Source organism: Rissa tridactyla, chromosome 3, assembly GCF_028500815.1.
Source record: "Rissa tridactyla isolate bRisTri1 chromosome 3, bRisTri1.patW.cur.20221130, whole genome shotgun sequence".
In the NCBI taxonomy this organism is placed as follows: Eukaryota; Metazoa; Chordata; class Aves; order Charadriiformes; family Laridae; genus Rissa; species Rissa tridactyla.
In genome coordinates this window covers 41315241-41331363 of record NC_071468.1, presented here as the reverse complement: position 1 = coordinate 41331363, position 16123 = coordinate 41315241, and the positions used below count along the sequence as shown (strand labels likewise).

At 33.9% G+C, this 16123-nt stretch overlaps 1 protein-coding gene across 6 annotated transcripts in view; it reads right to left on the bottom strand.

The window, feature by feature from the left end:
• Positions 1-16123, bottom strand: part of CEP170 (centrosomal protein 170) — a 105588-nt gene that overhangs the window by 39287 nt on the left and 50178 nt on the right. For 5 of the 6 annotated variants that reach the window (XM_054194951.1, XM_054194953.1, XM_054194954.1 and 2 more), the window contains one exon: positions 1606-1755. The exons of the other annotated variant lie outside the window; for it this stretch is intronic. In XM_054194951.1, coding sequence (XP_054050926.1) covers positions 1606-1755 — 150 coding nt within the window. The remainder of the gene's footprint in view (positions 1-1605; positions 1756-16123) is intronic. 6 annotated transcript variants of the gene reach the window in all.

The window sequence follows — 16123 nt, the reverse complement described above, 5'->3', positions numbered from 1 at the left end:
TATGTCAGTTTTTCTCCTTTACCTACCAATTTTCATTTTTCCCCTATTATGCCTCATAACAATCTTGTAAATTAAGACTATGCCAAATAACCCATTCCCTTTCCAATATACAGACCTTTTTATTCAGCAAAGCATCCACAGTAATAAAAAGGCATCATCCGTTGTAATTTCAACCCAAATCAAAGCGAGTTTTAGTATGCCATCGCCAGAAGGATCCTTAAACCTGCCCTATGATTGCTGAAGTCCCAGTCCTCTAAAATCAAACCCTGTTATTTGCAAAATATGACACCTAGAAATCTCAATTATGTTCATAAAATAATGTCTTCTTTTGATTATGAAATTATAGAAATGGAAAAATATCAATACTTTTAATAATCTTGAAAACTGATATAGCACAAAAGAGCTGAATGCTGCAAAAGGCATGAAAAAGAAGAGAAGGAAAACCTGTGGTTATAGATTCATGCAAACAGGCAAGGTGAAAGGCAAAGTTTGTCAAATTCTTCCACCTGATATGCCCATGCTGTACAGCAATAATTTGCTTGAAACAGTAACCTTAGAGAAACTATTCAAAGATACTAATCGAGATACAGTAACATACTTAGTGTATCAAGATTGCACAGTAGCTAAAATACAACCATGACAAACCACACCTTCTCTAGGAGAAACAGATTCCTACATACTAAAACCAATATATTTGCATAGCAGGCACACACTCATACTTTAAGCTCTTGATATATTCCAGAAAATTTGATCATTTTTAAAGTTTGCTAATTTACAGGATCATACTTCAGAAACAGTTTGCCATGGCAAACAGAAGTAAGTGTGGTGTGCTTCGTGACTGTTTCCAGATTAATTCTGCTCCAGTGTAAGCCCGTTCTGTTCCCAACACGTTTTAAGTTACAGTTTATCCATCACAACGATATCAGAATGTCTCCCAAGATTTCAATATGAAATACGGTTAACATCTAGCTTGTGTGCATATTCTGAGTCATATATAAAGAACAGGCATTTTCCTTTGCATACTTTTTTACCAACTGATTACACTGCTTCTGAGGAAATTAACATAAGTGACTTCTCACGAGTAGCATCTCACTTGGGAACTCAAACCCTGAACGCAAAAAGCTAAAGTCCTTTGGCTTTGGAAGAAAATTTGAAATGTATTATCCATCATTTTTTTCCTAGGTGACCTTGTATTTCACATTGAATGCATACACCTTATTTCTGAATTTGAATACAGTTGATTTGGGCTATAAAACATATCAGTTTTTCCTCAGTTCTGCTGCAAAACTTACAAGAAGTATATATTATGCAAGTGTATGTTACAAACATAATGTCGCAAGGAAGCTCCTGCTACATTTCCAATACACTGGTGTTAGTGCACATAGAAAGGTAGCAAAGTTTAAAACACCTTCACAAGGTAACGTGCCTGTCTCTGACAGAGAAGTTTTGACAATGCAATAATGGCCTAGGAAAAATAAAATACTTATAGATCTGAGCTAACGTTTTCTAGGCAAGGTTTTGTTTGCTGTTTAACACTTACTGGTCAGTTATTAGTGCTCTCTCTTATTGGAAGAAAAAAGAAGACCATCAAAAATTAAATTCTACCTCTGTGTCAAGAAATCCAGTTGTACTCAGTGGTCTTTTTTCTTCCAGCACTACTGTAGCAGAATTTATAGCCCAATCTTTTACTAAATCTTTCTGGTTCTCGTTGATAACAGGCCTATTATAATCCTGGCTGTCATCCACTCCAAATACCTGAAAATGAAACAAACCATTACATACATTAACCCAATACCATCCCGATACAATGTTCAATGTTAATGGATGGATGGTGGCATGCTGGATAGTGAGTTTAAAGAATTTTTGTTGTATTATGCTTATCTGTCATCTTGGCGAAATCTACAGTTAAATAGAAGAAATGTCTACAGCAATTAAAAAAAAAAGCAGAAGTCTATGTCAACACTGTGAAAATTGAAAGAACTGCTAGTTGGAATGGTCAGATATGAAAAAATGACATTTTGATGAAAGAAAGAAAAGGTAAAGGCAAAATCATTACAAAAAACATTTTACAGTCCATTTCCCAATTAAGGAAAAAACAATTAAGGAAAAATGGAACCACCAAATTTTCAGATTTTTGCTATTATCTAGTGAAAACAAGAAACACAAACACTTACATCTGCTACTCATACGCTTGTTGAATTATTTCTCTAATACAAACAAAATTTCCGCTTTTCATTTGTTAGGGACTTAGCAGATGTTAAAGTTCACCAGTTCTCACAAACCATGCAGACACATCTCATTCAAGAGGTGACTTGCCATGTTTCTTCTACTACACTGTTTCCTACTGATACTTACATTAATCCCTTCTGCTTCTGAGAATAATTTTCCTACGACATTTTAAAATCATTGCTCAGAGAAAAATACTAGAAAAATGTTATTACCAAGGAAATTTAGTGATAAGGACTTAAAGAGGAGAGCTAGCATATTGTCTACCAAATTTCTCATGAGTCATAGATACTAAGGAATATGAATTGCTTTCAGAACTGATGTATACTTCAAAGATATTTTACAGAATATTTTGTATCTTGGAAACATAATTTATAAAATTTATAAATTTCTGCTATGAAATAAATTCACTACTTTACTACTAAGGACTTGGACATTAAAAAAATTACAGAATAAAAATGGAAAAACCCCATGCACATTAACATTGACTGCTAAAAAGAAACTGTTAACATCAAAAATTGTTTTGTCTTGGAAAAAGACAGAAAAGAAGGAAATGACCTTGACAGATGTTATCCTCCCGTACAAAATACTACTAGTGCAAAAGAGAAAAAGATATACAGAATTATTTTTTACCCAAAACTGTTTTGTAATTCAGTTTTGCACAGCAAACCTAGAAAAGTGGTTTATTAAAATGCTGAACAAGTTTAGTGTATTTAAAAAGGATTCACCACTAGATGGCCACAAACCATAATGTTTTTTAGTGACCAAGAAGCAGATGAAGAAAAAAAATAAATTAGGCACCCTGTCATTCAACTGCTCCTTATGCTCTTCTGAATGTCCAGAAAGATGTTGCCATAGCATTTTATACATTCATAACCGAGGAACCTTTTACAAATGCATTAGATTTGTATTTTGCTCTCATAAGAAAAGTCTGCTTTCTGCAATTCTAAAATTCAGGCAATGCTCCCCAATTTTCAATTAATACATAAATCATGTCTAGATACACTTATGCACCGGTTGCTTAAGAGTATTTAATAATATCTATTTTCTTTTAAAAAAGTATGATATAACTTTTCTCTTTAATGATATACTTTTCATTTGTAGAGCTGTAGCAATTTTTGAAGATATAAACCAGTTATCATTGACTGTCTCCTTTCTTTGAGTATACTGCTATTCTGCAGCCACTTTTTTCCTTGTTTAATGTAGTTGCACTGACTACAGAGTTTTACATGTTCTTTTGAATGAAAGGACGTTCTGATTTTATCAAGTAACCATCTGAAGGAAAATACGAATTCAACACTTCTATATCTGATTGGGACTACAGGAGTAAATTGCTGCCTGTAAATTACTTCATATTATCCGGTGCCACATTAATTTACCATCTCAAATTTCTTTACTTGTATCACAAACAGCAGCACGTAAGGCTTCTTTCTTTCAGCCTTACCTTTCCTATTTAAGCAAATTTTGTTATTCTTCCTCTATTACTGAAATTACTGCAAAACCAAATTTGAATATTGCCTATTTTTTCTGTGGAAGGTAATATGGATATCAATAAGATACAGGTAATAGATTTACCTCCCAATACTACTCCTAATGCTCCCTCTGTATATATAGTGTGGATATCATAGACCAGAAAAGATAAGCAAAATATTTGGGGACGCTATTACTAGAAAGAAAGGGAAAGCATCTTCTTCAATAAATGTATATTTTTGCACTACACATTCATTCTACATCTAGGAGTACTGGTACATGCATGCACCCGCCCTGTTGAAGTTCCATTGCTACACAACTGTAAAGCTCCTATTCTCAGCAAGAAAGAAGAGATTCACAAAGGTGTGATCTAGTCCAAAGCCTAATTTCAGAACCGTGATACATAAAAGCCCTTTGAAAACAACGCCAACAGACTTTAAATATGAAAACTATTAAAAAAAGTAAAACAACTCATGTTTAATATTTGACAAAATTTAGGACATCACTTACACACCTGTCACACATCTTCAGAAAATGAATACCATCAGAATTTCACGATTAACCAATCCACTTATGCTGTTTGCCAATTAGTGAGAATCTACCCTCATCAGAAACAGTCATGGAATAACTTGAAGGTTTCTGCTGGAAACAATCTCTCTACCATTTAGAAAAATGCAATTTGAACTTGATGGATAGCTATGATAAGGTATGTGTGCAAACACTGGGCTGTTGTGATTGAAGCCTGAATGGATGGACACCTGTATCTTCCTGCAAAGACAGAATAACATTCTTCAAGGCTTACAATTCTTCAGATGTTTCTGTTCTTTAAATATCTTCATGATTTCAAAGTCATTTAAGTGGGGTCTAGGGAATAATGTAACCAAAAAAATCCTGATGACACCCATCACTGCATCTCTTATCTACTTATACAAAAAGACTGAAGTTTCTTTCTGTAAAGCTTGTGTTTGTCAGAGACAGCAGCTATAGCTTTAAACAGAAGCAACCACCATCTATATTTTGATTAACTGTGTTTTGGGGAAGAAAAAGATGAAGCCAGATTCCAAGATACAGGTTTGGACATGGTGAGATGTTGGAAGAATGACTTTTTTTGTTTCATTTTTGATAAAGGAAGTAAAGAGAATCTATGCATTCTATGACTTCAAGAACTTTCCTAACCATCTCAGATCACACGTATCCACAGAGCTGTCAAAGAAAAAAGAAGCCTCCTAAATCTTTTACACTTTTTTATATCACTGTAAACAATACAGACTTTCACAAAATCATGATCTTGCTTTTTTGGAGAGAGTCTGGGGAATGTGGAGTAATATGTTTATTTTTTAACTTAGGTAGCTGTATGCACCATGAAGAAGAAAATTCCTAGAAATCTTTTTTTTAAAAAAAAAAACAAAAACAACACAACAAACCAACAGATATTAATGCTGATTTTTAAAGAGATGACATTTAAAAATTAAACTACTGGAGAAAGGTATTTTCAAGCTAACAGCTTCCTATAAGCAATCATTCTGGAAAGTTAAAATTTTCTACCCTGCTCTGTCCTGTTATTTATTTTTATGAAATATTTTATATATTTTAGCATAAAAAGTAAATTATTTCATCCTAAATTCTTCAAGTTTCATAAAGTTACAAAACAAAAACCAGGTTAGTAATTTTCACAGAATCCCCGAAATCTGACTGACAGGGAAAAATCTGGGCACTGCACCAACCTACACTGTTACACAGGGTTCCTGCAGGGTTTCTGCCACACAACTGTAATAGTGGAACTGTCGGAAACATCATATGAACTGTGGTGGTGGTGTTTAAAAATAACTACTTCATTGTTATGGAGCATGAAACAATTTCCATTGTATATCAGGACATTCTGAATGGCAAGGGAATGACCACAACATTGCTGTAGAAAATCAATCCCCTTTTATGAAATGTAGTCAACATAATTTTGCTTAACCTGCAATCCAGTTGACCTCTTAAGCAAATGGATTAACAGGTGATAGACCGTCCAGTTGTGGTCCCCCCAATACATGAGACATTGTCTAACTGGAGGGAACTCAACAGGGGTCACCAAGATGGTCAAGGACTTTCCCTGTGAGGAGAGTCTGGGGAAGCTGGTCTTGATCAGTCTGGAGAAGGGAAGGCTTTGAGGGAGCCTAACAGCAGCCCACACTACCTATGGGGAGCATACCAAGATGACAGGCAGGCTCTTCACAGTGGTGCATGGCAGAAGGACAAGGGTAACTTGCATAAATTGAAACAAGAGAGGTTCAGACAGGATATAAAGAAAAGCTTTTTCATTCTAAGGACAGCCAAGCAAGGCTGCCTAGTCTCTGTCCTTGTAGGGCGTGAAGGCCCAATGGATAAAGTCCTGGGCAACCTGTCTGACCTCAAAGCTGTCCCTGCCTTGAGCAGGGGGTTGGTCTAGAGACCTCTTAATGTCCTTTCCAGCTTATGTGATCCTATGATCCTTAATAAGAGTATCCTAGGTAATAACTTATCATCTCAGGTCAGCCTTCCAAGCTCAAAGAATCAGCTTTGAGAAAACCCAAAGGGAAATCCAGCAATTTCTCAATTGCAGAACTGCTTACATTGTGGCTGACACGTAATGAAATCTCCTACATTAGCAGGGAAAAAGTTCATGAAACACACTTTTCAATTTCAAAGCAATGAATGGTAAGCTCACCAAAGATTCCTCCCTACGATACTCCATTTACAATCTGTGGTTCTACAAGTAAAACAAAGGGACAAAACAGCAGGCTAAAATATAGCAAGTCCTATGCATGACGCTGTTACTTGCTGGAATGCAAACTCAACCTGAAAAGTGGAGAAGTACAAAATAACTGATAGCAAAACAATTGCACCTTGATGTAGTCATCAATAAATTCCGTCACTTTATCTCAGCAACAGTCTTTCCAACATTGTAACTGAGAATATAACTTTATCTAAATAAACAAGTAATTTTAAAAATTCTTTATCCAATAACAAACAAGAATTAACACAATCTATGTAACACAATACAAGCAAGATGCAATAATTGCAAGTACTGTTGTGTTTTTGGAGACAGTACGAGTTACAGGGCCAAGCCCGGGCACATGCCTTGTTCTTTTCTGCAAGGGCTAATTTTGTAGAAAGTGGAGTAATCTGTTTTGGCAGGCCATACACATTTCCCTGTGAAAACAGCTCATGACTCAGAGCACACCTGCTTGTCACAATAGCTGAAACATAGCTTTAGCACAAGCTAGCTTTAGTGGACTGGGAATTGGTCTTGTTCACTCTCCTTTTCCCCCTTCCCTGTCCCCTAACACATGAATTAATATCTTTTGTACCACAGATGAACTACACTAGAAGTCAGTATAATGACTTTAATTATCAAAAGCGATGATACTTTAAAACCACAGAAGCAGTTTTTCTTTACTGATGTATGTGAGACCTTCCAGAAATTAAAATAAAAACTGATCAGAAAAATTAATGGCACAAGGAACCATTTTTCTGAATCAAAAGGAAGAAAATGGGTTAGCTAAGAAAAACCCAACAAAACCCGACTTGATGTCTTCCTTAGGTGCTATTTATAAAGTTCTTGAGTAAGAATAAACTTCTTCCAGTTGTATCTCATTTACGTGCCTTTCAGAGTTCCTAGTGTTGGGAGACTTAATACTTACTTTTATTTAATGCCAGGACATTAATTTTAAACTATTTCATGGTTTATGAAGATCACACTGCAGTTCTACAAAATTATAATTACTCAGTACCTAACATCCACAGATACAGTTCCTCAGGCAAATCATTGCTGAAGATACTGATATCAATGGAAAAAAAGGTCTTATTTGAGACTCCTAATATGTTCACTCAGTTTTATAGCAAATTATGTGTATTAGAACAGAGATTCTATTGCTCTGCATACATACTTACTACACAAAGCATTAGAAAGCATTCTGAAGAGCACTAACACAAACTAGGAGCATAAATTTTATTCAAAATAAAAATCTGAAGAATTCTATCTAGTTTTAAAATTTGGTGTGGTCTTAACAGATAGGCAACAATTAATAATAATATTAATAAGATTAACAGAAAACCAACAAATAAATAATGATTCTAGTTGCAATTCAGAGAGCTACCCATTAATAATGGTATTTGTAAACTAAAAGTATTTGAGTAATTCCCCTTCTGTTCTTTCAGATCCTAACAACAGTTACAGCCACAATCTGGAGATGTATTTGAAAAGGATGATGACTTAAATGTTAATAATTTCAGTGTAGAAAATCTGTACACAAGGAGCAGAACAAAACCCAAAGACAGAAAGTATGTAAGAGGGAATCCAAAGGTGAACCGTTAAAAAGGCAAACCAAATCAAAGCGGAGAATAGGTGAGGCACAAGGGACTGTACTCCACAGTGCATTAGACAGGACCATGGCAAAATAAAACAAGGAGCAAGTGATTAAATTTGAAATAAGGTATTCACCATCGTAAAGTGATGGGAATGTAAATTATAATAGCAATTATGTTTCCTAACTTTTTAGGGGAAAGGAAGATGAGATTTGATTTTCAGGGAAGTAAAATAAAAGTATGTTTCAGAAACTGAGCTGCGAACTGATACAGTCAGACCAGCAAGAAAGGAAGAAAGAAAAAAGGGGAAAAAAAAGAAACAGGGAAGAGACATGAATTTGGAAACACAAGCAGGATTTGGACACAGTTTGGATGTACTAAGCAAAAAGAAGTGTAAATAAGCCACACTCAGAGGATGCTTGATTGACAGGAAGAGAGGATTCCAGACAGCAGAAAAATGGAAGAAGCTTCAGATCGTTACCGCAGATCATCTTGGCAATGTGTTCAGACTGAGCTCCTCATGATTCTTCCAAAGAAGATAGTCCAGACATCCATAATATACAGTAAATTGGTTGTTAAAAGTCAGAGTTACTGATCAGATAGAAAAGACAAAAGGCAAGCATTTTCTTCCCGCCTTTGAGAAAGCGTGATAAGTCAGAGCACAATGCCTAAGTTCACTTGGTGTTTAGCTACTGCATGAACTGTGTTTAACCAAGTTGCTTCTGAGAAGTCTGATTTTAATAGTTTTTGCTTGTTCTTGGCAGTTATCCTAACCACTCCAGGCAAACAGACTGTGTTCTGTGCAGGGCATATCTCACGAATAGCCACGGATTTTCACAGAAGCTGTTTATGTCATTTTAACTATATAATGAAGATATAGAATCAGATGCAAGACAGTCTGGTATAAAAAAAGCTACGTAAGCGAATGAAAAGGATCAATGTGCCAAGTCTAATAACTTCCTGTTACCAGACGCCAGTTACATATTTACATGCACACATATTTTATACCTATTTGCTATAGTGAAGGATTCATTTTCTTTAGAATTCCAAATTCAAAAGGAAACAATAAGATTCTTCCCCTCAGAAGAAAAAAGATTACAAACATCCTTGGAATTCTTGACCAAATACTCAGATGATTTGATAGGCTTCAACTGTTCTACTGCTTTTTCAGCACTGTATTTATAAAATATGGTCATTCTGCAACCAAGACTCTCTGTGGGGCTAAAAGGCATTCTTTATAGATGAAACTGCTGAAGCAATGCTAAAAGCAATTAAACCTAGAGGGTGTGTAAAGACAGATGATCTGAAAATCATTTTCTGAAAACAGATATTTGGTTTCTTAAACAGTCATTGAAACATGCTGAAATTTTTTTTTCTCGTAACTTACTCCCTGTCCCTTGATTCTTTTCAGAATATACATTTTCTAAAAAAACTTGCAGATCTTAAAAAAATGTTTTGATTTGGTATATGGCTCCATGTTTTAAAATCAATCCCTGCTGTGCATTGTACACTATTTACAAATGATAGAAAACATCTGAATTAGTCGATACTTCTCACAGTAGAGTGATATATACAAATATAACAATGCAATAAAATACCTACTTATGACTTTGTCACTCTGACTTTCAAAATATTTAGAATAACATTAATCTTAAACTTGTCAGTCCACAATTCTTCATTTAGCAGTTATTTTACACTTAATACAATGTTTCATGCTACCTGCAAGATTATTGATAAAACTTCAAGGTTTGAAAACAGAGAAGACAAGATCTGGTAAAAAAGCTTTATGAAAACTTAAAGCAACAACAACAAATCATTCAAAAATAAAGGTACGGAGTCCTTGAAGAACACATTAGCCAGTAACATAATATGGTATGAACATACCCTGCGAGCAAAGCGAGTAAGGAGATTCCATTTTATTATAATTGCCTTTCAGAATAGATTCCCATTCAAACACATACTCAAAAAAGAAACAAAAAAAAACCAAAACAAGAAGAGGCAAACTAAACTGAAATATAGGTATCATCGCAAGCAGTAAGATGTAAAAAGCGAAAATGGAAAACCTGGTGTCCGTATGAACAACAACACAGCTTTCCCTCCAAAATTTTAGTTATTCCAAATTTTTAAAGAGGAAAAAAGAATCTCTCTCAAGATTGCGTCAATAGAATATTATTTTATGTATTCTCTTTGCACAGTATATAATAAAGTAAAATTAAAGATGATAGCATGGACGTTAAAAACAAGGTCATTACTATTATGGCCTGGGTAGCTATGTAAACAAAGCCTTTAAAACAGCATCGTTTTGCGATTTAAAATAAATTGGAACATGATCTAAAATATGAACTTTGCAATGAAAACAAAATCATTAAATAGTTACAATAATTCTTTTTGAAGATGGCAGAAGGATGGACTGAGGTTTGTTTTTTTCGTTACCTTTTTTCAAGTTTTACTTCTGGTTGGAAATCAAAATGTTGAATTTGAGATTTAAAATTACTTTGCTAATGAAAAAAATCAATTATTTATCAGGAAATTTAAATAAATATAATATAACTGAAGAAAACTATTTTGTGACCAAACAAAACTTTATCTAAGCTTCCATACACATATTAGCTGCTATAGCATTCTAGATTCCCTGGTTAGCTAGGCTGATGAGAATTGAAACACATACATAGCCTCTATTCTGTTCCTTCCCTTCCCACACATGCACAGAATAGTTTAACTCTGCTATAGTTCCACAAAGTATTTCCACTCAGAAATACCCTGAAATGAAATTGGCTGAAAAACAACAAAAAAAACACAACACAAAACAAACAAAAAAGGACAGCCCTCAAGAAAACCCTGGCAGAGCTTGCAAAAAACTCATTGAGTTGCTTTTTATTTATTGCAACAGCCTCAAAGTATTTAATATTCCAAACACATCCAGAATTATTTGCACATTCATTTATTAAAATTTATTACTGGTAGTATTTTGCTTTATTGAAAAAAGGAAGCTCATTAGCCTGATAATTTTCAGTCTTTTTATATCAACAAAAAGGAAGATGAACTGCAGAAATATAATTTTGAATTCCTTCATCCACTGACAGACTTACCTTTTGTGTGTCCTAGGAAGATTTTTTAACCTGATACGATGGCAGAGAATAACCTCCTTCTAACAGAACAAATTAAGTTATTTAAAAAACGTAAAACAGATGATAGAAAATTTATAACTTAGTGCAAAATAGAGAGCAATTGCTAAGTGTTAACAGAAGAAAGCACTGAACCTATCTAAGGGGCAGAACGGCTGGATGTAAAGGAAAAACAAATCCTACAAACTGCCCCATTTACTTGTGTATTGTATGGGTTAAAATTAACACTGAAAATATGTTCTAAATCAAATAGAAATCCTGAATTTGTTTTATTTTGTACTTATCTGTCCGCTGCAACAATAAAACTATTATTCTGCTAGAAAGAACTGTGGCTTTCTGAAGCTATTTGAGTAGAGAGTATTGTATGCCTGGTATGTTCAAGGTGGTCTTTGTAGCATGTAAGAGCAGGTTTTCTTCTTTACACATTGATGAAATTTCTCTCAATGGTAATTTTGAAGAGAACTCTACAAGTATAAAAAGTGAGCCAGCATCTATTATTCAATCATAGCTTTCTTTCACCTTGTTAATGTATTTATTTTATAAACCTGTTTGCTTACTAACCAATTCATACTTCTCTATGAATTTAAGTGACGTTTGAACACCTCGATGTAGAAGTATCATTGGCTAATGAAAGGACTTTTAGGAAACAAGATTTATTGCTATTTTTCAAGTGTTCTCTATTTATAAAGAACATTAAGACACAACCACACATTTATACTGTAGAGAACAAATAAAAATATCTCACACATTTGTGAGGAATAGCACCAATCTTGCTTTATATTTTGTAAAATAAAGGTAACAGAGGACCATATGGAAACCTATGATAGAATAAAAATGCAGGTAAACTTAGTGATAGACGAGGGAAATATACAACACATTTCCATACCAGTAATAATGGCAGTATTTGTTCTATCTCTATATATATCAAAACCAGCAGGATTTGAAAGAAATAGTAACAATGTCAAGTTACTGAAAAATAAAATGAGTCAGAAGTACTAGGACGTGTTTTGGCAAAAATCTCAGTAATACAAGTTGGAGTTTGTGTGCATGGGTTTGTCTTACTTGTGAAAAGCATAGCTGGATCCTATGTAAGCACAGAAATATTGTGGAGGTAGCATTCTCACCAGTTGATTGACTCACAAGAGAACACAGTTACAGCAGGTAACAACTGCAGATTGCAACTGTTTGCAAATTATAACCGCTATCTCTAAAATGGGAGATCTTTCCATTCAGAAATACCATGAAATGAAATTCGCTTAAGCAAAAACAAAACAAAAAACCCCTAAGCCATACCCATTTTTCTTCTATGATAGTTTCATGTTTTGATATTTGCCCTGGAAATGTACATGTATATGCCTTATATTTTAAAACAGAAACAACTACGAAATCTTCTTATGAGGACTGCTTCTCTGTCTCTGCTTAGTAATGTAGCCAGAGATTTCTCCTAACCTCTACAAAATCTGATGCTGTTTATTTTTCTACTTATTATTTAATTTTTAAAATTTATTTTTTAGTTATTCTCCAAGATGTTTGTTTTGTTCTAAAAGACATAATTAGAACTGGTGTGTCATAAGCAACCTGTTCAAAGCTGGCCACAAGGCAGAGATATTTACTTGCTCTGACAACACCTTTAAGATTTATGAATAGAATTCAAATAACAGCACAGAAGAAATAATTACTAGTATTTCTGAAATAATAAGTAATTACACCAGTTCCTATCATGGCTGGCATGAAGCACAGAAGATCTTAAAATACAATCAATCCAAATGATTAACTGACATACAAGTGAAACAGGAATAATCTTTGGAGGATTCCAGGCATGTACAGGTCTATTTTTTTTAAACCTTGCAAATTTGCAAACAATTTAACAAATTTATCTTTTCCTACTCAGTTCAGTCTCTGTGGGCATTTATACAAGCTGATTTTATTCCAGTGACCTTGCCTGTCAGATCTTGATATCTTGTCTGATTTTAATTTCATTGGCTCAGCAAATTATTTACATGTTGAAAGTTGCATAAGACATGAGTCTCAATGTTTTTGGAAGTGACAGAAGTAAATTTCATTTTAGGTAAGTGATAGACATTCACTCTGAGAAGTCATCACTGCAGATAAATGATTACACCTCTCTCTCAGGGAAAAGTATCTCACACTAAAAAGCTTTCCTCTGATACTTAGAAAATGTCTTCTTTCCTTCAGACTATTTTTTCAAAATTCTCTTTTCAAAAGCCAGGCTTTAAAACGTTAAAGAAAAAAAGAATACGTTGGTTTTTATTCTACTCCTTTTCTGCTGTAGAGACAATACTTTTTTCTTACTGACTGAAAGAGGAGCAGTGGAAAAAAATGGACCGTTGTCAATTAAATCAAATCAAGATATTGAAAAAGCAGGAAAGCATTTTTGGATTTTTAAAATCATTTCACACAAACATCTATTTTCCTTGAGTCTACTTCCTAGCAACTTTAGTAAAAGGCTATATCAAAAAAAAAATGGTACTTTTGAAGGAAAAAATATAGCTCAATATTAAGGTCTCCCCCCCCCTTTTCAAATTATACAGATAGATATTTTTTCCATTTTTTTCTGAGAATTTTAACTTCAATTTCCTGCATATCTCTCTTGCATTCTTAATTCAGAGAAGGATTATTAATCATGCCTTGATTTTTGACAAGTTAATGCCACTCTTGCATTTGTGGTTTGCTTTTATGTTTCTTTACAGAGAAGAGTAGACTCTACCTACAGGAGCAAGGCTAAGGCTAAGGTTTCCTAAGTGAATGAGTCACACCGAAAGTAATCTTTGTGTATTTTGGTCATTCTCACCCTTTCTTCCAGTAAAAGAGAAAAAATACCCAAATCCAGAAGTATTTTATTCCATAGGAAATTCTTCAGGTAAACCAGACACGACCTCAGCACCATTCTAGTGTAAATTGTTACTGGCAAGACTGCATTATGTGTGCAAATTTTTTAGAAAGTTATCCTTGCTGTTTGCAGTGCATTTTCACCCCAATCTTAGCAAATGCAACTCTTGCATCTCAGTCAATCTTTTGAACCAACAGACACTCTTAAATGAGACTCAATTGAGCATTGTAACTGCTGAGAAAAAGGACTGACCTGACAACAAAGAAAGAGAGGTTACCCTGGAATTATTGATAAAAGGTACACCAATAATTCTCTTAAATCTTCAATAAAGCAGCACGGCAGTAAACAGGCTAACAGAAGTCTTTGTCTTATTCTTCACTTACCCACCTTCAGCAAAGTAACAGACTGCAGAGCATTAGCAATTTAAAATAGGAGGGAAGCAAAGCTGAGCTCAGCTGGAGGAAGAAATTTTGGCTTCCATTTGGTTTTGATTTTCTTCACTGTTTTTCTGCACTTCATAAAAAAAATTATACTTCTTTCATATTACCAAATCCAATAAGAATTGTGCAGCAGGACTCTGAACTGGGTGTAAAATATACTGTTCATAATGCTTCAGTACAGATACTAAGTGAAAAGACACAGAAGATCTCAAAGAAAAAACATCTGTGCTTTACTTCCTAGTAAATCTTTAAGTTCCAGTGGTGACACTTTTTAGGTTAGCAGTAAGGGGTATTTATGATATCCAAAAGCTTTTTATATAATCCTAAGAATATTAACCAGTACTTTACTACTATCCTTAACACGTACGTTCACTTCCTGTTCCTGAATCTCTCCTGTAAGAGGAGAGAATTGTTTCAAACAAAAAACTGACTGTGGATATCCTGAACAGATATTAAAGACCACAAATAATTTGAAATCTTATTAAACATTAGACAGTATTAACATTCTTATGAAGTACATATATTGTGGATTTCCAAATGTTATTATTTTTTTCTGGTTTCCAAATAAAACCTATTGCTCAATTATACTTAGAAAAACAGGACTTACACGTTTTCTGGTGCAATTTAATTGAAGATTTATAACCTAAGAATTAAATGTAGATATTTTTAGTCACTACGTCAAAGCAATTACATTCTTCAATATTCACTTGCTTCATTTGGAATGAAGCAAGTTTAGTTCTGAGAAATTCTGTGAATACTGACTCAAAGAAGTCAAAAGTCCCCTTTTCAGAATTTGTAAGAGGTGAAATTATTTATGATTTTACTGAAGGTGATTGTTTTAATCCCTCCCTCCCAAATGCTCCATAAACAACTTTTATAATATAAAGCCATCTGTAATAAAATTTCCCATTTCGCTACCAGGTCAGCATTTTTCTACAAAATCAAAATAGAGAAGCTAGCTTTTCTTTCAAAAAATATTTTTCAACATTTAGTCAAAATTCATTCTAAATGTATTAATGTATTTGTTCAGCTCTGAAAAAGTTTTAGACACACAGAATCAACCGTTAGATAATTTTATAACAAGTAAGCTATTAATTTCCTGTTAAATTGGCCAAAAAATTGCCTAGATTTGGATGCCAGCATTCTACCACAATGGATTGTTTAGGAAAACACAACAGTAACTGGAAAAAAAAATAAAATCATCTTCAACAGTCAGTTAAGCCGAATGATTAAACGTAGCTTTGCTTACCCATATCTTCCGGTTGAATCAAATGAAAGAGTTATTTGCAGTTATTTAACTGTAATTGCGACTTGTATTGTTATTTATATTGTTACCAAGAAGCAAAAGTTGGTCATCATAAGATTCCTAAGCCTAATGAAGCATATACCTATATTCAGACTAGGAAAACGATATTGCTATCACGTAAAAAATTTCAGAAAATGAAAGCATTCTTATACTTACTTTTTAAAATGGATGCTGAAATTTAAGCTACTGTCATTGAATATACTTTTTTTGTAAGTATAGAAAACATTTACATGCTATTCTATATGACAAATAGGATGGAACCAATTTATATACTGAAAATTACAGAGACCATAGGATTTTAAGAACAGGTGAGTATTTCCACAGGGACATAATAAATTCAAATCTAACAGTTCTCATAAAAATACCAGGTAAT